The sequence below is a fragment of the Somniosus microcephalus genome, unplaced genomic scaffold, assembly GCF_052327205.1.
Source record: "Somniosus microcephalus isolate GS21.2 unplaced genomic scaffold, FLI_Smic_1.0 unresolved_chr1, whole genome shotgun sequence".
Classification (NCBI taxonomy): domain Eukaryota; kingdom Metazoa; phylum Chordata; class Chondrichthyes; order Squaliformes; family Somniosidae; genus Somniosus; species Somniosus microcephalus.
The window spans coordinates 49,689,993-49,714,129 of record NW_028225179.1 but is presented as its reverse complement, the minus strand read 5'-3'; the positions used below and the strand labels follow the sequence as shown (position 1 = coordinate 49,714,129).

Sequence of the window (24,137 nt, the reverse complement as noted above, 5' to 3'; positions counted from 1 at the left end):
GAGAAGGAGATGTTGTTGAGGGAGAGAGTTGGGAGAGGAGAAGAGAGAGAAGGTGTTGAGGGAGAGAGTTGGGAGAGGAGGAGGGGGAGATGGTGTTGAGGGAGTGTTGGGAGAAGAGGAGAGGGAGAAGGTGTTGAGGGAGAGAGTTGGGAGAGGAGGAGAGGGAAAGGTGTTGGAGAGAGTTGGGAGAGGAGGATAGGGAGAAGGTGTTGAGGCTGAGAGTTGGGAGTGGAGGAGAGGGAGAAGGTGTTGAGGGAGAGAGTTGGGAGAGGAGTAAAGGGAGCAGGTGTTGAGGGAGAGTTGGGAGAGGACGAGAGGGAGAAGGTGTTGAGGGAGAAGGTTGGGACAGGAGGAGAGGGAGAAGGTGTTGAGGGTGAGTTGGGAGAGGAGGAGAGGGAGAAGTTGTTGAGGGAGAGAGTTGGGAGTGGAGGAGAGGGAGAAGATTTTGGAGTGAGTTGCGACAGGAGGAGAGAGAGAAGGTGTTGAGGGAGAGATTTGGGAGAGGAGGAGAGATAGAAGGTGTTGAGGGAGAGAGTTGGGAGAGGAGGAGAGGGAGAAGGTGTTGAAAGAGAGAGTTTGGACAGGAGGAGAGGGAGAAGGTGTTGTGGGAGAGAGTTGGGACAGGAGGAGAGGGAGAAGGTGTTGAGGGAGAGTTGGGAGTGGAGGAGAGGCAGAAGGTGTTGGATAGAGTTGGGAGAGGAGGAGAGAGAGAAGGTGTTGAGGGAGAGAATTGGGAGAGGAGGAGAGAGAGAAGGTGTTGAGGGTGAGAGTTGGGAGAGGAGGAGAGGGAGAAGGTGTTGAGGGAGAGAGTCGAGGGTGGAGGAGAGGGAGAAGGTGTTGAGGGAGAGAATTGGGAGAAGAGGAGAGTGAGAAGGTGTTGAGGGAGAGAGTTGGGAGAGGAGGAGAGGGAGAAGGTGTTGAGGGTGAGAGTTGGGAGGGGAGGAGAGGGAGAAGGTGTTGAGGGAGAGAGTTGGGAGAGGAGGAGAGGGAGAAGGTGTTGAGGGAGAAATTTGGGAGAGGAGGAGAGGGAGAAGGTGTTGAGGAAGAGAGTTGGGAGAGAAGGAGAGGGAGCAGCTGTTGAGGGAGAGAGTTGGGAGAGGAGGAGAGGGAGAAGGTGTTGAGGGAGAGAATTGGGAGAGGAGGAGAGGGAGAAGTTTTTGAGGGAGAGTTGGGAGAGGAGGAGAGAGAGAAGGTTTTGAGGGAGAGAGTTGGGAGAGTAGGAGTGAGAGAAGGTGTTGAGGGTGAGATTTGGGAGAGGAGGAGAGAGAGAAGGTGTTGAGGGAGAGAGTTGGGAGAGGAGGAGAGGGAGAAGGTGTTGAGGGAGAGAGTTGGGAGTGGACGAGAGGGAGAAGGTGTTGAGGGAGAGATTTGGGAGAGGAGGAGAGGGAGAAGTTGTTGAGGGAGAGAGTTGGGAGAGGAGGAGAGGGAGAGGGTTTTGAGGGAGAGAGTTGGGAGAGGAGGAGAGGGAGAAGGTGTTGAGGGAGAGAGTTGGGAGAGGAGGAGAGGGAGAAGGTGTTGAGCGAGAGTTGGGACAGGAGGAGAGGGAGAAGGTGTTGAGGGAGAGAGTTGGGAGAGGAGGAGAGGGAGAAGGTGTTGCAGGAGAGAGTTGGGAGAGGAGGAGCGGGAGATGGTGATGAGGGAGAGAGATGAGAGAGCATGAGAGGGAGAAGGTGTTGAGGGAGAGTGTTGGGAGAGGAGGAGAGGGAGAAGGTTTTGCGGGAGAGAGTTGGGAGAGGAGGAGAGGGAGATGGTGATGAGGGAGAGAGATGAGAGAGCATGAGATGGAGAAGGTGTTGAGGAAGAGAGTTGGGAGAGGAGGAGAGGGAGAAAGTGTTGAGGGAGAGAGTTGGGAGAGGAGGAGAGGGAGAAGGTGTTGAGGGAGAGAGTTGGGAGAGGAGGAGAGGGAGAAGGTTTTGAGGGAGAGAGTTGGGAGTGGAGGAGAGGGAGAAGGTGTTGAGGGAGAGTGTTGGGAGTAGAGGAGAGGGAGAAGGTTTTGAGGGAGAGTGTTGGGAGAGGAGGATAGGGAGAAGGTGTTGAGGGAGAGTTGGGAGAGGAGGAGAGGCAGAAGGTGTTGAGGGAGAGAGTTGGGAGTAGAGGAGAGGGAGAAGGTGTTGAGGGAGAGAGTTGGGAGAGGAGGAGGGGGAGAAGGATTTGTGGGAGAGTTGGGAGAGGAGGAGAGGGAGAAGGTGTTGAGGGAGAGAGTTGGGAGTGGAGGAGAGGGAGAAGGTGATGAGGGAGAGAATTGGGAGAGGAGGAGAGGGAGAAGGTTTTGAGGGAGAGAGTTGGGAGAGGAGGCGAGGGAGAACGTGTTGAGGGAGAGAGTTGGGAGTGGAGGAGAGGGAGAGAGTTGGGAGTAGAGGAGAGGGAGAAGTTGTTGAGGGAGAGAGTTGAGAGAGGAGGAGAGGGAGAAGGTTTTGAGGGAGAGAGTTGGGAGAGGAGGAGAGGTAGAAGGTGCTGAGGGAGAGTTGGGAGAGGAGGAGAGGGAGAAGGTGTTGAGGGAGAGAGTTGGGAGAGGAGGAGAGGGAGAAGGTGTTGAGGTAGAGAGTTGGGAGAGGAGGAGAGGGAGATGGTGTTGAGGGAGAGAGTTGGGAGAAGATGTTGTGAGAGAGAGTTGGGAGAGGAGGAGAGGGAGAAGGTGCTGAGGGAGAGTTGGGAGAGGAGGAGAGGGAGAAGGTGTTGAGGGAGAGTTGGGAGAGGAGTAGAGGGAGAAGGTGTTGAGGGAGAGCATTGGGAGTGGAGGAGAGGGAGAAGGTGTTGGAGTGAGTTGGGAGAGGAGGAGAGAGATAAGGTGTTGAGGGAGAGAGTTGGGAGAGGAGGAGAAGGAGAAGGTGTTGAGGGAGAGAGTTGGGAGAGGAGGAGAGGGAGAAGGTGTTGAGGGAGAGAGTTTGGAGAGGAGGAGAGGGAGAAGGTGTTGAGGGTGAGTTGGGAGAGGAGGAGAGAGAGAAGGTGTTGAGGGAGAGAGTTGGGACAGGAGGAGAGGGAGAAGGTGTTGTGGGAGAGTTGGGAGTGGAGGAGAGGCAGAAGGTGTTGAGGGAGAGAGCTGGGAGGGGAGGAGAGGGAGAAGGTGTTGAGGGAGAGTTGGGGGAGGAGGAGAGGGAGAAGGTGTTGAGGGAGAGAGTTGGGAGAGGAGGAGAGAGAGAAGATGTTGAGGGAGAGAGTTGGGAGAGGAGGAGAGGGAGAAGGTGTTCAGGGAGAGAGTTGGGAGTCGAGGAGAGGGAGAAGGTGTTGAGGGAGAGAGTTGGGAGAGGAGGAGAGGGAGAAGGTGTTGAGGGAGAGAGTTGGGAGAGGAGGAGAGGGAGAAGGTGTTGAGGGGGAGAGTTGGGAGGGGAGGAGAGGGAGAAGCTGTTGAGGGAGAGAGTTGGGACACGACGAGAGGGAGAAGGTGTTGAGGGGGAGAGTTGGGAGAGGAGGAGAGGGAGAAGGTTTTGAGGGAGAGATTTGGGAGAGGAGGCGAGGGAGAAGGTGTTGAGGGAGAGAGTTGGGAGAGGAGGAGAGGGAGCAGGTGTTGAGGGAGAGTTGGGAGAGGAGGAGAGGGAGAAGGTGTTGAGGGAGAGAGTTGGGAGTAGAGGAGAGGGAGAAGGTGTTGTGGGAGAGAGTTGGGAGAGGAGGAGAGGGAGAAGATTTTGAGGGAGAGATTTGGGAGAGGAGGAGAATGAGAAGGTGTTGAGGGAGGGAGTTGGGAGAGGAGGAGAGGGAGAAGGTTTTGAGGGAGAGAGTTGGGAGAGGAGGAGAGGGAGAAGGTGTTGCGGTAGAGTGTTGAGAGGAGGAGAGGGAGAAGGTGTTGAGGGAGAGAGTTGGGAGAGGAGGAGAGGGAGAAGTTGTTGAGGGAGAGAGTTGGGAGAGGAGGAGAGAGAGAAGGTGTTGAGGGATAGAGTTGGGAGAGGAGGAGAGGCAGAAGCTGTTGAGGGAGTGTTGGGAGAGGAGGAGAGGGAGAAGGTGTTGAGGGAGAGAGTTGGGAGAGGAGGAGAGGGAAAGGTGTTGGAGAGAGTTGGGAGAGGAGGATAGGGAGAAGGTCTTGAGGGAGAGAGTTGGGAGAGGAGGAGAGGGGGAAGGTTTTGAGGGAGAGAGTTGGGAGAGGAGGAGAGGGAGAAGGTGTTGAGGGAGAGATTTGGGAGAGGAGTAAAGGGAGCAGGTGTTGAGGGAGAGTTGGGAGAGGAGGAGAGGGAGAAGGTGTTGAGGGAGAAGGTTGGGAGAGGAGGAGAGGGAGAAGGTGTGGAGGGAGTGTTGGGAGAGGAGGAGAGGGAGAAGGTGTTGAGGGAGAGAGTTGGGAGTGGAGGAGAGGGAGAAGGTGTTGGAGTGAGTTGGGAGAGGTGGAGAGAGAGAAGGTGTTGAGGGAGAGAGTTGGGAGAGGAGGAGAGGGAGAAGGTGTTGAGGGAGAGAGTTGGGAGGGGAGGAGAGGGAGAAGGTGTTGAGGGAGAGAGTTGGGAGAGGAGGAGAGGGATAAGGTGTTGAGGGAGAGTTGGGAGAGGAGGAGAGGGAGAACGTGTTGAGGGAGAGATTTGGGACAGGAGGAGAGGGAGAAGGTGTTGAGGGAGAAAGTTGGGAGAGGAGGAGAGGGAGAAGGTGTTGAGGGAGAGAGTTGGGAGAGGAGGAGAGGGAGCAGCTGTTGAGGGAGAGAGTTGGGAGAGGAGGAGAGGAAAAAGGTGATGATGGAGAGAGTTGGGAGAGGAGGAGAGGGAGAAGGTGTTGAGGGAGAGAATTGGGAGAGGAGTAGAGGGAGAAGTTGTTGAGGGAGAGTTGGGAGAGGAGGAGAGAGAGAAGGTGTTGAGGGAGAGAGTTGGGAGAGTAGGAGTGAGAGAAGGTGTTGAGGGTGAGAGTTGGGAGAGGAGGAGAGAGAGAAGGTGTTGAGGAGAGAGTTGGGAGAGGAGGAGAGGGAGAAGGTGTTGAGGGAGAGAGTTGGGAGTGGAGGAGAGAGAGAAGGTGTTGAGGGAGAGACTTGGGAGAGGAGGAGAGGGAGAAGGTGTTGAGGGAGAGAGTTGGGAGAGGAGGAGAGGGAGAGGGTTTTGAGGGAGAGAGTTGGGAGAGGAGGAGAGTGAGAAGGTGTTGAGGGGGAGAGTTGGGAGGGGAGGAGAGGGTTAAGCTGTTGAGGGAGAGAGTTGGGAGAGGAGGAGAGGGAGAATGTGTTGAGCGAGAGTTGGGACAGGAGGAGAGGGAGAAGGTGTTGAGCGAGATTTGGGAGAGGAGAAGATGGAGAGGGTGTTGAGTGAGTGAGTTGGGAGAGGAGGAGAGGGAGAAGGTGTTGCAGGAGAGAGTTGGGAGAGGAGGAGCGGGAGATGGTGATGAGGGAGAGAGATGAGAGAGGATGAGAGGGAGAAGGTGTTGAGGAAGAGAGTTGGGAGAGGAGGAGAGGGAGAAAGTGTTGAGGGAGAGAGTTGGGAGAGGAGGAGAGGGAGAAGGTGTTGAGGGAGAGAGTTGGGAGAGGAGGAGAGGTAGAAGGTTTTGAGGGAGAGAGTTGGGAGTGGAGGAGAGGGAGAAGGTGTTGAGGGAAAGTGTTGGGAGTAGAGGAGAGGGAGAAGGTTTTGAGGGAGAGTGTTGGGAGAGGAGCTGAGGGAGAAGGTGTTGAGGGAGAGAGTTGGGAGAGGAGGAGAGGGAGAAGGTGTTGAGGGAGAGTTGGGAGAGGAGGAGAGGGAGAAGGTGTTGAGGGAGAGAGTTGGGAGAGGAGGAGAGGGAGAAGGTGTTGAGGGAGAGAGTTGGGAGAGGAGGAGAGGGAGAAGGTTTTGAGGGAGAGAGTTGGGAGAGGAGGAGAGGGAGAAGGTGCTGAAGGAGAGTTGGGAGAGGAGGAGAGGGAGAGGGTTTTGAGGGAGAGAGTTGGGAGAGGAGGAGAGGGAGAAGGTGTTGAGGGAGAGAGTTGGGAGAGGAGGAGAGAGAGAAGGTGTTGAGGGAGTGTGTTGGGAGAGGAGGAGAGGGAGAAGGTGTTGCGGGAGAGATTTGGGAGAGGAGGAGAGGGAGATGGTGATGAGTGATAGAGATGAGAGAGGATGAGATGGAGAAGGTGTTGAGGAAGAGAGTTGGGAGAGGAGGAGAGGGAGAAAGTGTTGAGGGAGAGAGTTGGGAGAGGAGGAGAGGGAGAAGGTGTTGAGGGAGAGAGTTGGGAGAGGAGGAGAGGGAGAAGGTTTTGAGGGAGAGAGTTGGGAGAGGAGGATAGGGAGAAGGTGCTGAGGGAGAGTGTTGGGAGTAGAGGAGAGGGAGAAGGTTTTGAGGGAGAGTGTTGGGAGAGGAGGATATGGAGAAGGTGTTGAGGGAGAGTTGGGAGAGGAGGAGAGGCAGAAGGTGTTGAGGGAGAGAGTTGGGAGTAGAGGAGAGGGAGAAGGTGTTGAGGGAGAGAGTTGGGAGAGGAGTAGAGGGAGAAGGTGTTGAGGGAGAGAGTTGGGAGTGGAGGAGAGGGTGATGGTGATGAGGGAGAGAATTGGGAGAGGAGGAGAGAGCGAAGGTTTTGAGGGAGAGAGTTGGGAGAGGAGGCGAGGGAGAACGTGTTGAGGGAGAGAGTTGGGAGTGGAGGAGAGGGAGAGAGTTGGGAGTAGAGGAGAGGGAGAAGGTGTTGAGGGAGAGAGTTGGGAGAGGAGGAGAGGGAGAAGGTTTTGAGGGAGAGAGTTGGGAGAGGAGGAGAGGGAGAAGTTGCTGAGGGAGAGTTGGGAGAGGAGGAGAGGGAGAAGGTGTTGAGGGAGAGAGTTGGGAGAGGAGGAGAGGGAGAAGGTGTTGAGGGAGAGAGTTGGGAGAGGAGGAGAGGGAGAAGGTGTTGAGGGAGAGAGTTGGGAGAGGAGGAGAGGGAGATGGTGTTGAGGGAGAGAGTTGGGAGAGGAGGAGAGGGAGAAGATGTTGTGAGAGAGAGTTGGGAGAGGAGGAGAGGGAGAAGGTGCTGAGGGAGAGTTGGGAGAGGAGGAGATAGAGAAGGTGTTGAGGGAGAGAGTTGGGAGAGGAGGAGGGGGAGAAGGTGTTGAGGGAGAGAGTTGGGAGAGGAGGAGAGGGAGAAGGTGTTGAGGGAGAGTTGGGAGAGGAGTAGAGGGAGAAGGTGTTGAGGGAGAGCGTTGGGAGTGGAGGAGTGGGAGAAGGTGTTGGAGTGAGTTGGGAGAGGAGGAGAGAGTGAAGGTGTTGAGGGAGAGAGTTGGGAGAGGAGGAGAGGGAGAAGGTGTTGAGGGAGAGTTGGGTGTGGAGGAGAGGCAGAAGGTGTTGAGGGAGAGAGTTGGGAGGGGAGGAGAGGGAGAAGGTGTTGAGGGAGAGATTTTGGAGAGGAGGAGAGGGAGAAGGTGTTGAGGGTGATTTGGGAGAGGAGGAGAGAGAGAAGGTGTTGAGGGAGAGAGTTGGGACAGGAGGAGAGGGAGAAGGTGTTGAGGGAGAGTTGGGAGTGGAGGAGAGGCAGAAGGTGTTGAGGGAGAGAGTTGGGAGGGGAGGAGAGGGAGAAGGTGTTGAGGGAGAGAGTTGGGAGAGGAGGAGAGGGAGAAGGTGTTGAGGGAGAGTTGGGGGAGGAGGAGAGGGAGAAGGTGTTGAGGGAGAGATTTGGGACAGGAGGAGAGGGAGAAGGTGTTGAGGGAGAGAGTTGGGAGAGGAGGAGAGAGAGAAGGTGTTGCATGAGAGAGTTGGGAGAGGAGGAGAGGGAGAAGGTGTTCAGGGAGAGAGTTGGGAGTCGAGGAGAGGGATAAGGTGTTGAGGGAGAGAGTTGGGAGAGGAGGAGAGGGAGAAGGTGTTGAGGGAGAGAGTTGGGAGAGGAGGAGAGGGAGAAGGTGTTGAGGGGGAGAGTTGGGAGGGGAGGAGAGAGAGAAGGTTTTGAGGGAGAGAGTTGGGAGAGGAGGCGAGGGAGAAGGTGTTGAGGGAGAGAGTTGGGACAGGAGGAGAGGCAGAAGGTGTTGAGGGGGAGAGTTGGGAGAGGAGGAGAGGGAGAAGGTTTTGAGGGAGAGAGTTGGGAGAGGAGGCGAGGGAGAAGGTGTTGAGGGAGAGAGTTGGGAGAGGAGGAGAGGGAGAAGCTGTTGAGGGAGAGAGTTGGGACAGGAGGAGAGGGAGAAGGTGTTGAGGGGGAGAGTTGGGAGAGGAGGAGAGGGAGAAGGTTTTGAGGGAGAGAGTTGGGAGAGGAGGCGAGGGAGAAGATGTTGAGGGAGAGAGTTGGGAGAGGAGGAGAGGGAGAAGTTGTTGAGGGAGAGAGTTGGGAGAGGAGGAGAGGGAGAAGGTTTTGAGGGAGAGAGTTGGGAGAGGAGGAGAGGGAGAAGGTGTTGAGGGAGAGAGTTGGGAGAGGAGGAGAGGGATAAGTTGTTGAGGGAGAGAGTTGGGAGAGGAGGAGAGAGAGAAGGAGTTGAGGGAGAGAGTTGGGAGAGGAGGAGAGGCAGAAGGTGTTGAGGGAGTTTTGGGAGCGGAGGAGAGGGAGAAGGTGTTGAGGGAGAGAGTTGGGAGAGGAGGAGAGGGAAATGTGTTGGAGAGAGTTGGGAGAGGAGGAGAGGGAGATGGTGTTGAGGGAGAGAGTTGGGGGAGGAGGAGAGGGAGAAGGTGTTGAGGGAGAGTTGGGAGAGGAGGAGAGGGAGAAGGTGTTGAGGGAGAAGGTTGGGAGAGGAGGAGAGGGAGATGGTGTTGAGGGAGAGTTGGGAGAGGAGGAGAGGGAGAAGGTGTTGAGGGAGAGAGTTGGGAGTGGAGGAGAGGGAGAAGGTGTTGGAGTGAGTTGGGAGAGGAGGAGAGAGAGAAGGTGTTGAGGGAGAGAGTTGGGAGAGGAGGAGAGGGAGAAGGTGTTGAGGGAGAGAGTTGGGAGAGGAGGAGAGGGAGAAGGTGTTGAGGGAGAGTTGGGAGAGGAGGAGAGGTAGAACGTGTTGAGGGAGAGATTTGGGACAGGAGGAGAGGGAGAAGGTGTTGAGGGAGAAAGTTGGGAGAGGAGGAGAGGGAGAAGGTGTTGAGGGAGAGAGTTGGGAGAGGAGGAGAGGGAGCAGCTGTTGAGGGAGAGAGTTGGGAGAGCAGGAGAGGGAAAAGGTGATGAGGGAGAGAGTTGGGAGAGGAGGAGAGGGAGAAGGTGTTGAGGGAGAGAATTGGGAGAGGAGGAGAGGGAGAAGTTGTTGAGGGAGAGTTGGGAGAGGAGGAGAGAGAGAAGGTGTTGAGGGAGAGAGTTGGGAGAGTAGCAGTGAGAGAAGGTGTTGAGGGTGAGAGTTGGGAGAGGAGGAGAGAGAGAAGGTGTTGAGGGTGAGAGTTGGGAGTGGAGGAGAGGGAGAAGGTGTTGAGGGAGAGACTTGGGAGAGGAGGAGAGGGAGAAGGTGTTGAGGGAGAGAGTTGGGAGAGGAGGAGAGGGAGAGGGTTTTGAGGGAGAGAGTTGGGAGAGGAGGAGAGTGAGAAGGTGTTGAGGGGGAGAGTTGGGAGGGGAGGACAGGGTTAATCTGTTGAGGGACAGAGTTGGGAGAGGAGGAGAGGGAGAATGTGTTGAGCGAGAGTTGGGACAGGAGGAGAGGGAGAAGGTGTTGAGCGAGATTTGGGAGAGGAGAAGATGGAGAAGGTGTTGAGGGAGAGAGTTGGGAGAGGAGGAGAGGGAGAAGGTGTTGCAGGAGAGAGTTGGGAGAGGAGGAGCGGGAGATGGTGATGAGGGAGAGAGATGAGAGAGGATGAGAGGGAGAAGGTGTTGAGGAAGAGAGTTGGGAGAGGAGGAGAGGGAGAAAGTGTTGAGGGAGAGAGTTGGGAGAGGAGGAGAGGGAGAAGGTGTTGAGGGAGAGTGTTGGGAGTAGTGGAGAGTGAGAAGGTTTTGAGGGAGAGTGTTGGGAGAGGAGGAGAGGGAGAAGGTGTTGAGGGAGAGAGTTGGGAGAGGAGGAGAGGGAGAAGGTGTTGAGGGAGAGTTGGGAGAGGAGGAGAGGGAGAAGGTGTTGAGGGAGAGAGTTGGGAGAGGAGGAGAGGGAGAAGGTGTTGAGGGAGAGAGTTGAGAGAGGAGGAGAGGGAGAAGGTTTTGAGGGAGAGAGTTGGGAGAGGAGGAGAGGGAGAAGGTGCTGAGGGAGAGTTGGGAGAGGAGGACAGGGAGAAGGTGTTGAGGGAGAGAGTTGGGAGAGGAGGAGAGGGAGAAGGTTTTGAGGGACAGAGTTGGGAGAGGAGGAGAGGGAGAAGGTGCTGAGGGAGAGTTGGGAGAGGAGGAGAGGGAGAAGGTGTTGAGGGAGAGAGTTGGGAGAGGAGGAGAGGGAGAAGGTGTTGAGGGAGAGAGTTGGGAGAGGAGGAGAGGGAGATGGTGTTGAGGGAGAGAGTTGGGATAGGAGGAGAGGGAGAAGGTGCTGAGGGAGAGTTGGGAGAGGAGGAGAGAGAGAAGGTGTTGAGGGAGAGAGTTGGGAGAGGAGGAGAGGCAGAAGGTGTTGAGGGAGAGAGTTGGGAGAGGAGGAGAGGGAGAAGGTGTTGAGGGAGAGAGTTGGGAGAGGAGGAGAGGGAGAAGGTGCTGAGGGAGAGTTGGGAGAGGAGGAGAGAGAGAAGGTGTTGAGGGAGAGAGTTGGGAGAGGAGGAGAGGGAGAAGGTGCTGAGGGAGAGTTGGGAGAGGAGGAGAGAGAGAAGGTGTTGAGGGAGAGAGTTGGGAGAGGAGGAGAGGCAGAAGGTGTTGAGGGAGAGAGTTGGGCGAGGAGGAGAGGGAGAAGGTGTTGAGGGAGAGATTTGGGAGAGGAGGAGAGAGAAAAGGTTTTGAGGGAGTGAGTTGGGAGAGGAGGAGAGGGAGAAGGTGCTGAGAGAGAGTTGGGAGAGGAGGAGAGAGAGACGGTGTTGAGGGAGAGAGTTGGGAGAGGAGGAGAGGGAGAAGGTGTTGAGGGAGAGTGTTGGGAGTGGAGGAGAGGGAGAAGGTGTTGAGGGAGAGAGTTGGGAGTGGAGGAGAGGGAGAAGGTGTTGAGGGAGAGAGTTGGGAGTAGAGGAGAGGGAGAAGGTGTTGAGGGAGAGAGTTGGGAGTGGAGGAGAGGGAGAAGGTGTTGAGGGCGAGAGTTGGGAGTAGAGGAGAGGGAGAAGGTGTTGAGGGAGAGAGTTGGGAGAGGAGGAGAGGGAGAAGGTGTTGAGGGAGAGTTGGGAAAGGTGTAGAGGGTGAAGGTGTTGAGGGAGAGCGTTGGGAGTGGAGGAGAGGGAGAAGGTGTTGGAGTGAGTTGGGAGAGGAGGAGAGAGAGAAGGTGTTGAGGGAGTGAGTTGGGAGAGGAGGAGAGGGAGAAGGTGTTGAGGGAGAGAGTTGGGAGAGGAGGAGAGGGAGAAGGTGTTGAGCGAAAGAATAGGGAGAGGAGGAGAGGGAGAAGGTGTTGAGGGAGATTTGGAAGAGGAGGAGAGGGAGAAGGTGTTGAGGGAGAGAGTTGGGAGAGGAGGAGAGAGAGAAGGTGTTGATGGTGAGAGTTGGGAGAGGGGGAGAGGGAGAAGGTGTTGAGGGAGAGAGTTGGGAGAGGAGGAGAGGGAGCAGGTGTTGAGGGAGAGAGTTGGAAGTGGAGGAGAGGGTGAAGGTGTTGGAGTGAGTTGGGAGAGGAGGAGAGAGAGAAGGTGTTGGAGTGAGTTGTGAGAGGAGGAGAGGGAGAAGGTGTTGAAGGAGAGTTTTGGGAGTAGAGGAGAGGGTGACGGTGTTGAGGGAGAGAGTTGGGAGAGGAGGAGAGGGAGAAGGTGTTGAGGGAAAGAGTTGGGAGAGGAGGAGGGGGAGAAGGTGTTGAGGGAGAGTGTTGGGGGTAGAGGAGAGGGAGAAGGTGTTGAGGGAGAGAGTTGGGAGAGGAGGAGAGGGAGAAGGTGTTGAGGGAAAGAGTTGGGAGAGGAGGAGGGGGAGAAGGTGTTGAGGGAGAGTGTTGGGGGTAGAGGAGAGGGAGAAGGTGTTGAGGGAGAGAGTTGGGAGAGGATGAGAGGGAGAAGGTGTTGAGGGAGAGAGTTGGGAGAGGAGGAGAGGGAGAAGGTGTTGAGGGAGAGTGCTGGGAGAGGAGGAGAGGGAGAAGGTGTTCAGGGAGAGAGTTGGGAGAGGAGGAGAGGGAGAAGGTGTTGAGGGAGAGTAGGGAGAGGAGGAGAGAGAGAAGGTGTTGAGGGAGAGAGTTGGGAGGACAGGAGAGAGAGATGGTGTTGAGGCAGAGAGTTGGGAGAGGAGGAGAGGGAGAAGGTGTTGAGGAAGAGAGTTGGGAGAGGAGGAGAGGGAGAAGGTGTTGAGGGAGAGATTTGGGAGAGGAGGATAGAGAGAAGGTTTTGAGGGAGAGTTGGGAGAGGAGGAGAGGCAGAATTTGTTGAGGGAGAGAGTTGGGAGAGGAGGAGAGGGAGAAGGTGTTGGGGGAGAGTTGGGAGAGGAGGAGAGGGAGAAGGTGTTGAGGGAGAGAGTTGGGAGTGGAGGAGAGGGTGAGGTGATGAGGAGAGAATTGGGAGAGGAGGAGAGGGAGAAGATGTTGAGAGAGAGAGTTGGGAGAGGAGGCGAGGGAGAAGGTGTTGAGGGAGAGAGTTGGGAGCGGAGGAGAGGGAGAGAGCTGGGAGTAGACGAGAGGGAGAAGGTGTTGAGGGAGAGAGTTGGGAGAGGAGGTGAGGGAGAAGGTTTTTAGGGAGAGAGTTGGGAGAGGAGGAGAGGGAGAAGGTGTTGATGGAGAGAGTTGGGAGAGTAGGAGAGGGAGAAGGTGTTGAGGGAGAGAGTTGGGAGAGGAGGAGAGGGAGAAGGTGTTGTGGGAGAGAGTTGGGAGAGGAGGAGAGGGAGAAGGTGCTGCGGGAGAGTTGGGAGAGGAGGAGAGAGAGAAGGTGTTGAGGGAGAGAGTTGGGAGAGGAGGAGGGGGAGAAGGTGTTGAGGGAGAGTTGGGAGAGGAGGAGAGGGAGAAGGTGTTGAGGGAGAGTTGGGAGAGGAGTAGAGGGAGAAGGTGTTGAGGGAGAGTGTTGGGAGTGGAGGAGAGGGAGAAGGTGCTGGAGTGAGTTGGGAGAGAAGGAGAGCGAGAAGGTGTTGAGGGAGAGAGTTGGGAGAGGAGGAGAGGGAGAAGGTGTTGAGGGAGAGTTGGAAGAGGAGGAGAGGGAGAAGGTGTTGAGGGAGAGATTCGGGAGAGGAGGAGAGTGAGAAGATGTTGAGGGAGAGAGCTGGAAGAGGAAGAGAGGGAGAAGATGTTGAGGGAGGGAGTTGGGAGACGGACAATCTGTTGAGGGAGGGCTGATAGTCGGGAAAGCTTGTGGGGCCAGCATGTCTCAAGTGCCGATGCTGGAGACTCTCAATCTTCACTAATTTCGTGAGGCGTTTGAACGGATAAATCAGCCCGTCTTTCTGTTCGTGCCTGAACATTCTCTCGGTGGCCATGTAGATGGTGGTGTTGGTGCAGGATCTGAGCAGCTTCAGCATATAGCCCACCTCCTGGAAGATGTAATCTGGGTCGTTGAATCTGTAGTAATAGCTATCGTTTCCGACCCGCGTGTCCATGAAATAGATGATGTAGACGGACCACAGCAGGACAAAGCTCCCAGAGATGGTGAAGAGCAGGACCACGGTCTTCCTGTGTTTCTCCATCTCTGGTTCAGCATGCGTCCCCTCCTTGCATTGACCCTGTCGTCTCCTGCGGGTGCTGCTGGCCACTAGGATGAACCTGATGGTGAGGGTGTTGAGCAGCAAGATCAGGGTAACAGGAAATGTCCGGGTCAGAATAATGTGGGACCAGTCGTAAGCCTCCCAGGCCGGCAAGGTGTAGAAGCTCAGTGTGATCCTGCACAGCAACTGCGAGCCATTCATCTCAACCTACGGCTCATATTTGAAATACCACGGGAGGTTTTTAGAGACAGAAGATTGCGCAGAGCGCCCTGATCACTGCGGCCACAGTAGTCCCGGTGCAGTATTGGGTATTGAGTGAGCCGGCAGAAGATGGTGATGAAACGGTCAGTACTGAGGGAGCGCCGCACTGTCGGAGGGGCAGTACTGAGGGAGCGCCGCAATGTCGGAGGGGCAGTACTGAGGGAGCGCCGTACTTTCGGAGGGGCAGTACTGAGGGAGCGCCGCACGGTCGGAGGGGCAGTACTGAGGGAGCGCCGCACGGTCGGAGGGGCAGTACTGAGGGAGCGCCGCACTGTCGGAGGGGCAGTACTGAGGGAGTGCTGCACTGTCGGATGTGCAGTACTGAGGGAGCGCTGCACTGCCGGAGAGTCAGTACTGATGGAGCGCTGCACTGTTGGAGGGGCAGTACTGAGGGAGCGCCGCACTGTCGGAGGTGCAGTACTGAGGGAGCGCTGCACTGTCAGAGGGGCAGTACTGAGGGAGCACTGCACTGGCGGAGGGGCATTACTGAGGGAGTGTTGCACTGTCGGAGGATCAGTCCTGAGGGAGCGCTGCACAGTCGGATGGGCAGTACTGAGGGAGCGCCGCACTTTCGGAGGTGCAGTAAGGAGGGAGCGCTACACTGTCAGAGGGGCAGTACTGAGGGAGTGTTGCACTATCGGAGGGGCAGTACTGAGGGAGCGCTGCACTCTTGGAGGGGCAGTACTGAGAGGGTGCCGCACTGTCGAAGGGGCAGTACTGAGGGAGCGCTGCACTGTCGGAGGGGCAGTATTGAGGGAACGCTGCACTTTCGGAGGGTCAGTACTGTGGGTGCTCCGCACTGTCAGAGAGTCAGTTCTGAGGGAGCGCTGCACTGTCGGAAGGGCAGTACTGAGGGGGTGCCACACTGTCGGAGGTGCAGTACTGAGGGAGCGCTACACTGTCAGAGGGGCAGTACTGAGGGAGCGCTGCACTGGCGGAGGGGCATTACTGAGTGAGTGTCGCACTGTCGGAGGAGCAGTCCTGAGGAAGAGCCGCACTGTCGGAGGGGCAGTGCTGAGGGAGCTCGGCACTGTCGGAGGGGCGGTACTGAGGGAGTGCCGCACTGTCGGAGGGGCAGTACTCAGGGAGCGCTGCACTGTCGGATGGGCAGTACTGAGGGAGCGCCGCACTGTCGGAGGCGCAGTACGGAGGAAGCACTGCACTGTCAGAGGGGCAGTGCTGAGGGAGTGCTGCACTGTCGGACGGGCAGTACTGAGGGAGCGCTGCATTGTCGGAGGGGCATTATTGAGGGAACGCTGCACTGTCGGAGGGTCAGTACTGTGGGAGCGCCGCACTGTTGGAGGGGCAGTACTGAGGGAGTGCCGCACTGTCGGAGGGGCAGGACTGAGGGAGCACTGCACTGGCAGAGGGGCAGTACTGAGAGAGCGCAACACTGGCGGAGCGGCTGTATTGAGGGAGTGCTGCACTGTCTGAGGGGCCGTACTGAGGGTGTGCTGCACTGTCGGAGAGACAGCACTGAGAGAGCGCTGCACTGTCGGAGGGGCAGTACTGAGGGAGCGCTAGACTGTCGGAGATGCTGCACTGTTGGAGGTGCAGTCCTTAGGGAGTGCCGCACTGTTGTAGGATTCGCAAAATTGGATTTCATATTAATAAGGATCAATGGGCAGAAGAGGCCATGATTTTAAAGACTGTTTTAAAAGAAGCCCAGAAAAAGGGGCATACAAAATGGCCGCTGTATCATGTGACCAGCTTATTGGGACACTTTAAAATGGTTCCTGCACAACCTCAGACAACTATGTGGATTGAACCCATAGCAAGTTCTGGAAGCTGTTTCTGAGAGAACAAAGCCAGACCCACAGGCATGCATGTGGAGTAGATGCAGATCCACTCAAGATCTGGCTGGAGACAGAGGCCATCTAAATGTTGACCCAGATGAAAGAGACAATAACTTATTCATGAGGACAACACCAAGGGCTCGGTAACAGGATCAGCACGAAAGTAAAAAACAATGAAAGCCATTTCAAACCAGAGATGGGCCTGTTACCAGCCGCTTAAAATGATTTAAAATATAATAACTGCCCCGCTGTGCTCAAAGCCACCAAAAGTTAAAACAAAGACTCACCTGATTTTGGGGGGAAGTGAAGCCTCGGGAAGAAAGGTATAACTGAAGAGACTTTTCAGCAGTTGAAACAAGCAGAAGCACCGGGTTGGAAGCGACACTCGAGGCAAGCTGAAGAAGCAGCTTGGAGGACACGGCAGTGGGACACGACTCGACAGGGGCAACGACCCCAGGGACAGCTTGGACGAGTTGAGATACAGGACCAGGACACAGCACCCCGGAACGCAGCTTGAGGAGGAAGACATAGCTTGGGAGAAGACGTTGGAGGAAGCTCGAATCAACAAGCTCGGACAGTCACAAAGAGAGCGGAGAAAAAGGACAGTTTAAAATCGGACAGTCGTTGCAGCCCCAGCAGCCTCGTTTTCAAAACCTTGCACTTCCTAGTGGGATTGGTGAGCATGTTTCTGGCCCTTCACAATCAGATCTAGTTAGGTTTAATAAGGGGGTGGATTTAAGGGTACAATTAACATGAGTTGTTGTCCCTCGATGTTCCATGTGTTTCTTTATTTCATGATGATCTTTGTACAGTATAAGATGCCTATATTTGCCTTAGTTAGTATAATGTCGTTATGATTTGTTTGTATTTGTTTTTCCCTCCCATGTACCGTACTCTTGTCTTTGTTGCATTTGATTTGATATTTTTCCATTTGCAATAAAATTTCATTTTTATTTATCAAACTTGGTCTACAAGAGTCTTCTCTGCATTGCAATTCCTGCAAGTCCAGATTATAGAATCTAAGGGGTGAGTGGGTCGAACCACTCAAAGTTTTACTGTGCAAGAGAGAGAGGCCTCTAGAGAGAGAAACCTCAGGGAAACCTCTCGAGGAAAACCCCTTACACTGTCGGATGTGCTGCACTGTCGGATGTGCAGTCCTTAGGGAGTGCCACACTGTCGGAGGTGCTGCACTGTTGGAGGAGCGGTCCTGAGGGAGTGCCGTACTGTCGGAGGTACTGCACTGTCGGAGGAGCAGTCCTGAGAGAGTGCCGCACTATCGGATGTGCTGCATTGTCGGAGGAGCAGTCCTGCGGGAGTGCCGTACTGTCGGAGGTACTGCACTGTCGGAGGAGCAGTCCTGAGGGGGTGCCGCACTGTTGGATGTGCTGCATTGTCGGAGGTGCAGCACTGTTGGAGGGGCAGTGCTGGGGGAGTGCTGCACTGTCGGAGGTGCTGCACTTTCGGAGGGACAGTGCTAGGGGAGTGCCGCACTGTTGGAGCTGCTGAACTCTCGGAGGGGCAGTGCTGGGGGAGTGCCACACTGTCGTAGGTGCTGCACTGTCGGAGGGGCAGTGCTGGGGGAGTGCCACACTGTCGGAGGTGCCGCACTTTCGGAGGTGCTGCACTGTCGGAGGGGCAGTGCTGGGGGAGTGCTGCACTTTTGGAGGTGCTGCACTGTCAGAGGGGCAGTGCTGAGGGAGTGCTGCACTGTTGGAGGTGCTGCACTGTCGGAGGTGCTGCACTGTTGGAGGGGCTGTGCTGGAGGAATGTCGCACTGTCGGAGGTGCTGCACTGTCACAGGAGCAGTCCTGAGGGAGTGCTGCACTGTCGGATGTGCTGCACTTTCGGAGGGGCAGTGCTGGGGGAGTGCCGCACTGTCGGATGTGCTGCACTGTCGGAGGGGCAGTCCTTAGGGAGTGCCGCACTGTCGGAGGTGCTGCACTGTTGGAGGAGCAGTCCTTAGGGTGTGCTGCACTGTTGGATGTGCTGCACTGTCGGAGGGGCAGTGCTGGGGGAACGCTGCACTGTCGGAGGGGCAGTACTGAGGGAATGTTAAACTGAGGGCCCAGTCTGCACTCTCAGGTGGACGTAAAAATCTCGCTCACCCATCACCCTACCTGTGCTCACTGACCCACATTGGCATCCTCATATTCAAATCTCTGCATGGCCTCACCCCTCCCTAACTCTCTAACCTCCTCCAGGCCTATGATCCTCCCAAATGGCGCTCCTCCAATTCTGGCCTCTTGCGCATCCAATGATTTTCATCGCTCCACCATTGGCGGCCATGCTATCAGCTACCTGGGCCCTAAACTCTGAAATTTTCTCCTTAAACCTCTCAACCTCTCTCTCGCCTCCTTTAATACGCTCCTTAAAAACTGAACCTCTTTGACCAAGCTTTTGTTCACCTGTCCTAATATCTCCTCATGTCGCTAGGTGTCAAAATTTGTTTGATAATCGCTCCTGTGAAGCGCATTGGGACGTTTTACTGCATTAAAGGCGCTATATAAATGGAAGTTGTTGGATCATGTTCTGGCTCAGCCGCGGATTGCTGGTTGTCTCCTGGCTGCGGTTTAGCTTTCCTCTTTCCCCAGGGTCAACCATCTCTCTCTCTCTGGATGCCAACGGCAGTGGATTCGGATGATTCGGGATGTCCTGGTTGGCCTCTGTTGTAATTCACTCCACCACACCCCGGCCCCCCTCCGTCCCCATCTCCCCAGGGGTCTGAACTTTGCTTCAAGATGTCAACTGAGGAAAATGTTAGACTATTGATGGACTGGAGAAGCTGGAGTTGTTCTCCTTAGAGCAGAGAAGGTTAAGGTGAGATTGACCAGAATGGTACCAGGGATGAGGGACTTCAGTGATGTGGAGAGACTGGAGAAGCTGGGGTTGTTCTCCTTAGAGCAGAGAAGGTGAAGGGGAGATTGACCAGAATGGTACCATGGGTTTAGGGACTTCAGTTATGTGGAGAGACTGGAGAAGCTGGGATTGTTCTCCTTAGAGCAGAGAAGGTTAAGAGGAGATTGACCAGAATGGTACCAGGGATTAAGGACTTCAGTTACGTGGAGAGACTGGAGAAGCTGGGGTTGTTCTCCTTAGAGCAGAGAAGGTTAAGGGGAGATTGACCAGAATGGTACCAGGGATTAAGGACTTCAGTGATGTGGAGAGACTGGAGAAGCTGGGGTTGTTCTCCTTAGAGCAGAGAAGGTTAAGGGGAGATCTAATCGAGGTGTTCAAAATCATGAAGGGTTCAGATAGGGTAAATAAGGGGAAACTGTTTCCAATGGCTGAAGGGTTGATAACGAGAGGATACAGATTTAAGGTGATTGGCAAAAGAACCAGAGGCGACATTAGGGTAAATCTTTTCTGCACCCTCACCAAAGCCGTCACATCCTTCCTTGAAAAAGATTTGCAGGACTACGGGGAAAGGGTGGGGGAGTGGGACTAGCTGAAGTGCTCTTGCAGAGAGCCAGCATGGGTTCGACGGGCCAAATGGCCTCCTTCAGTGCTGTAACCTTTCTATGATTCTAACAGATAGGGTAGATAGAGAGAAACTATTTCCGCTGGTCGGGGAGTCTAGGACTAGGGGATAGAGTCTAAAAATTAGAGCCAGTCCTTTCAGGAGTGAAGTTAGGAAACACGTCTACACACAAAGGGTGGGAGAAGTTTGGAACTCTCTTCCGCAAACGGCAAACTGAGTCAATTGTTAATTTTAAGTCGGAGATTGATAGATTTTTGTCAATGTAAGATATAGGAGCAGGAGTAGGCCATTCGGCCCTTCGAGCCTGCTCCGCCATTCAATAGGATCATGGTTGATCTTCTACCTCAACTCCACCTTCTGGCCCAATCCCCATATCCATTGTTTCCCTTAGTATCCAGCAACCTATCGATCTCTGTCTTGAATATACTCAACGACTGAGCCTCCACAGCCCTCTGCGGTAGAGATTTCCAAAGATTAACAACCCTCCCTCTCAGTCTCTCTCTCTGCGTCTCTCTCTGTCTGTCTCTCTCTCTCTTTGCGCGTCTCTGTCTCTTTCTCGCTTTCTCTCTCTCTCTCTCTCTGACTCTCTCTTTCTCTTATCCTTTCCATTATTCACAGGGTAGCTGCCTCTCCCACACCCGCTCCTGGGTGAGATCAGGTTTAACGAATAGAATGGAACTCCATAGTGACCCAGGAGCGACAGAAACCTGATCGGGTGAGGAGGAGGGAGCTGGCAGTCTCATGCTCAGTAAAGCCGAGAGGTGGCTCCTGGCCAGTATTGCATGAGTTCTCCCATTCTGCTCCAGATACTGGGCACGGTGCCACTTCAGATAGGACTGCGGTCAGCTTGAACCCCTGCAACCTCCAACCCTTCTCTCTCCACTCACCCTACGCACCAATGTAACAGAGAGGCCTGTTCTCCTTAGAGCAGAGAAGGTTAAGGGGAGATTGACCAGAATGGTACCAGTGTAGGGGGGCATCTTTTAACTGGTTTACGGTAATTTGCCTGGTCAGGCAGCTTTGCCTGCACTCTGACCAATTCCAACCTTTTACCTGGTTTACGGTAATTCACCTGGTCAGGCAGCCTTTTGCTGCTACACTGTAAACCAAGTTAAACAGCGGTTTCGAATCGCTACCCCACCTTCCAGTTCTGACTGGAGGGCTTATAATTAATGATATATTAAAATGGACAACTGGTCTGGGTGTGAGAAAGTCAAATTTTATTAAACTAAAGAAACTATACCACACGAACACAGTAATTACAGAAAAACTTAACAGGGGACGGTGGACGGCAAAAATGAGGGATAAGTAGCTACAATGTTAATTAAACAATCTTAGCAATTTCCCTTACATCACCACGCCCTAATTCCTGACTAGATTGCTTTGCTGAGGAGTCAGAAACCTGCTCACCTGGAGTCCAAGGAAGTAAGAGAGAGATAGCTTCTCAGGAGCTATCTTTTATATCCTGCCAACTCCTGCTGTTTGGCGCTGAAAACTCTGTGTGCAAAATTGGTGCCCAAAAGCCCAAATACACAAGAGAAAGGCTATGATTGGCTGACTCAGATGGGTTTGGAGTGGTTTGAATGTGTCTGGCCGAAATGTTCCCGCCCACCTCCGGAGCTCCCTGGGCTGAACAAAAGGGAGTAATGGGTGATTCAAACCCATCCATACTGATCTGTCCCCTATCAAAGTCCTTTTTCCGTGGTTTAGATGTATCCATTGCGTGTAAGTGGTGTTGAAATGGGGCTAGATTGCTGTGCAAACATAGCCCTTTGTTCTGCAGTTAGACTGAAACTGTCTCTCTCTCTCACTGTCTCTCTATCTCTGTCTCTCTCGCTCTGTCTCTCTTTCTTTCTCTCTTTGACTCTCTCTCCATGTCACTGTCTCTCTCTCTGTCTCTCTCACTCTCTCTCTCTCTCACTGTCTCTCTCTCTGTGTCTCTCTCTGTGTCTCTCTCTCGTTCTGTCTTTCTCTCTTTGACTCTCAATTCAATTCAATTTCAATTCAAATGCTTTATTGGCATGAAAGTTTACAGGGAACCATATTGCCAAAGCTTACATAGCAAAAAAGTACAGGTTTCCAACATTCCGTAGGTGTCAAACAAATTTGACCCTCGTTGGGTACAGACAATATTAATTTAAACAGTCGTTGACCCTCGTTGGGTACATTCAGTATTTAATTTAAACAGTCGTTGGTTACACTCGGTATTGATTTAAACATTTTTAGATTATATACGCTATGGGTGTGCTCGTTAGTCACTCACTGTTCCTCAGGTTGTGACATGTTGTTACATACTGGGCACCAAGATATGGTCTGTCTCCTTCCCCCAGGATTATTCTTAATTTTGACAGGTCATCCAATTCTTTGAAATCTGGGGTTGTAAGGCTTAGCTTGTCAAAATATATGTTTCTTGTTTTGTTGAATTTTTTGCATTTTAGGAGGAAGTGCACCTCTGTCTCAACCTTGCCGGCCAGACAGTGATCACATATTCTATTTTCTTTAGGTTGCCAGGATTTCTTGTATCTTCCTTTTTCAATTGCCAGTTGGTGGTCGCTTAGTCTGTATCTGGTGAGGGTCTGTCTCTGTTTTGTGTCTCTGATGGTCAAGAGATAGTCTGCCAGTTTATATTCTCTTTTTAGGGCCCGGTAGCAATCTAATCTGCTTTGGCTTTTGGTTATTTTGTTCCAATGTTCCAGGTAGGTTTCTTTGCATTGTTTAATGATTTGGTTCACTCGGATTGATGTTTGGAGAGCAGTGTTGGTCTGGGACTGGTCAGGGTTCGGCTGGGTAGGAGTACTTAGTTTCAGTAACAACTGACTCAGGGGACTCATTTCTGGGTTCAGCTCTTGGGTCTGGAGGTCTTTAAAATGAAGGGTGTCTGGGGAACTAGATTTGAGGTGATTTAGAAAGTTTAGTGCTCGTTTTTGGATGTTTATTATCAGTGGGTATCTGCCTAGTTCGGCTCTACATGCATTTGTTGGTGTTTTCCTTTGGGTGCGAAGAATGCTTCGGCAAAATTCTGCATGTAGGGCTTCTATTGTGTGTTTTTCCCATTTAGTGTAGCTATTGTGATTGAGTGGGCCCCATACTTCACTACCATACAGCGCAATGGGCAGGATTATACTATCAAATATTTTGAGCCAGATTTTGATTGGAATTTGGATGTTGTAGAATTTTCTTTTTATTGCATATAGGGCTCTTCGGGCTTTTTCTTTTAGTGCATTCACTGCTATGCTGAAGCTCCCTGATGCTGTAATGGTTAGGCCAAGGTAAGTGTAGCTCATAGTGTGTCCTATGATGGTATCACTGAGAGTAAACTGGTATTTGTTTTCCTGACATCTGGGCCTTTTTTGAAAAATCATGATGTTGGTTTTCTTTAGATTTACTGTCAGGGCCCAATTTTGGCAGTATTTGTCGAGTAGGTCTAACTGTTGCTGTAATCCCTGTTCTGTGGGAGACAGCAGAACCAGGTCGTCTGCATAGAACAGGGATTTCTGTCCTGTTCCTAGGTTCCTGTGTGTCTCTCTCTCTGTCTCTCTCTCTGTCTGTCTCGCCCCTTCTCTCTCCCAGTCTATCTCCCTGCCTTTCTCTCTCACTCTCTCTCTCTCTCTCTCTCTCTGTCTCTCCCCTTCTATCTCCCTCTCTCTCTCTCTCTCTCTCTCTGTCTGGCTCTCCCCCTCTCTCTCGGTGTCTCACTCTCTGTCTGTCTCTCTATGTGTGTCTCTGTCTCTTTCTCTCTACCTCTCTCTCTCTCTCTCAGTCTCTCTCTCCCTCTCTTATGCTTTGCATTATTCACAGGGTAGCTGCCTCTCACACGCCTGCTCCTGGGTGAGGTTAGGTTTAAAGAATAGAATGAAAGTGCACTGTGACCCAGGAGCGGCAGAAACCAGATCAGGTGAGGAGGAGGGAGCTGGCAGTCTCAAGCTAATGAAAGCCGAGAGGTGGCTCCTGGCCAGGGTTTGTGTGAGTTCTCCCATTCTACTCTGCATACTGGACACGGTGCCACATCGGTGAGGACGGCAGTCAGCTTGAACCCAGCAAAAGCCAACCCTTCTCTCCCCACTCACCCAACGCAACAATGGACCAGGCAACAACACGCAGTGGCTTCAAGCTCCGGCACACCGCAAAACCGGGCAACAGGAGGTCCACCCGAGCAGTCAATTCCCACCGTGAGTTACACCGCTGCTTACGGCATGGAGATACGTAGGATCACGGAGCAGAGGGAGCGTTACACTGTATCTAAACCATGCTGTACCTGCCCTGGGAGTGTTTGATGGGACAGTGTAGAGGGAGCTTTACTCTGTATCTAACCCGTGCTGTACCTGCCCTGGGAGTGTTTGTTGGGACAGTGCAGAGGGAGCTTTACTCTGTATCTAACCCGTGCTGTACCAGCCCTGAGAGTGTTTGATGGGACAGTGTAGAGGGAGCTTTACTCTGTATCTAACCCGCGCTGTACCAGCCCTGAGAGTGTTTGATGGGACAGTGCAGAGAGAGCTTTACTCTGTATCGAACCCGTGCTGTACCAGCCCTGGGAGTGTTTGATGGGAAAGTGCAGAGTGAGGTTTCCTCTGTATCTAACCCGTGCTGTACGTGCCCTGGGTGTGTTTGATGGGACAGTGTAGAGGGAGCTTTACTCTGTATCTAACCACTTCTGTACCTGCCCCGGGAGTGTTTGATGGGACAGTGTAGAGGGAGCTTTACTCTGTATCTAACCCGTGCTGTACCTGCCCTGAGAGTGTTTGATGGGACAGTGTAGAGGGAGTTTTAATCTGTATGTAAACCATGCTGTACCTGCCCTGGGTGTGTTTGTTGGGGCAGTGTAGAGGGAGTTTTAATCTGTATCTAACCTGTGCTGTACCTGCCCTGGGTGCGTTTGATGGGGCAGTGTAGAGGGAGCTTTACTCTGTATCTAACCCGTACTCTACCTGCCCTGGGAGTGTTTTTTGGGACAATGTAGAGGGAGCTTTACTCTGTATCTAACCCGTGCTGTACCTGCCCTGAGAGTGTTTGATGGGACAGCGTAGAGGGAGTTTTAATCTGTATCTAAACCATGCTGTACCTGCCTTGGGAGTGTTTGTTGGGGCAGTGTAGAGGGAGTTTTAATCTGTATCTAACCTGTGCTGTACCTGCCCTGGGTGCGTTTGATGGGGCAGTGTAGAGGGAGCTTTACTCTCTATCTAACCCGTACTCT

General features: G+C 53.7%; 1 protein-coding gene across 1 annotated transcript in view; it reads left to right on the top strand.

Moving 5' to 3' along the window:
* The first annotated feature begins 22,905 nt into the window (after positions 1-22,905).
* LOC147094930 (cardiotrophin-2-like) overlaps positions 22,906-24,137 on the top strand; it is a 58,643-nt gene continuing 57,411 nt past the window's right edge. The window contains exon 1 of the mRNA XM_085974554.1: positions 22,906-23,115. Coding sequence (XP_085830680.1) covers positions 23,025-23,115 — 91 coding nt within the window. The 5' untranslated portion in view covers positions 22,906-23,024. The remainder of the gene's footprint in view (positions 23,116-24,137) is intronic.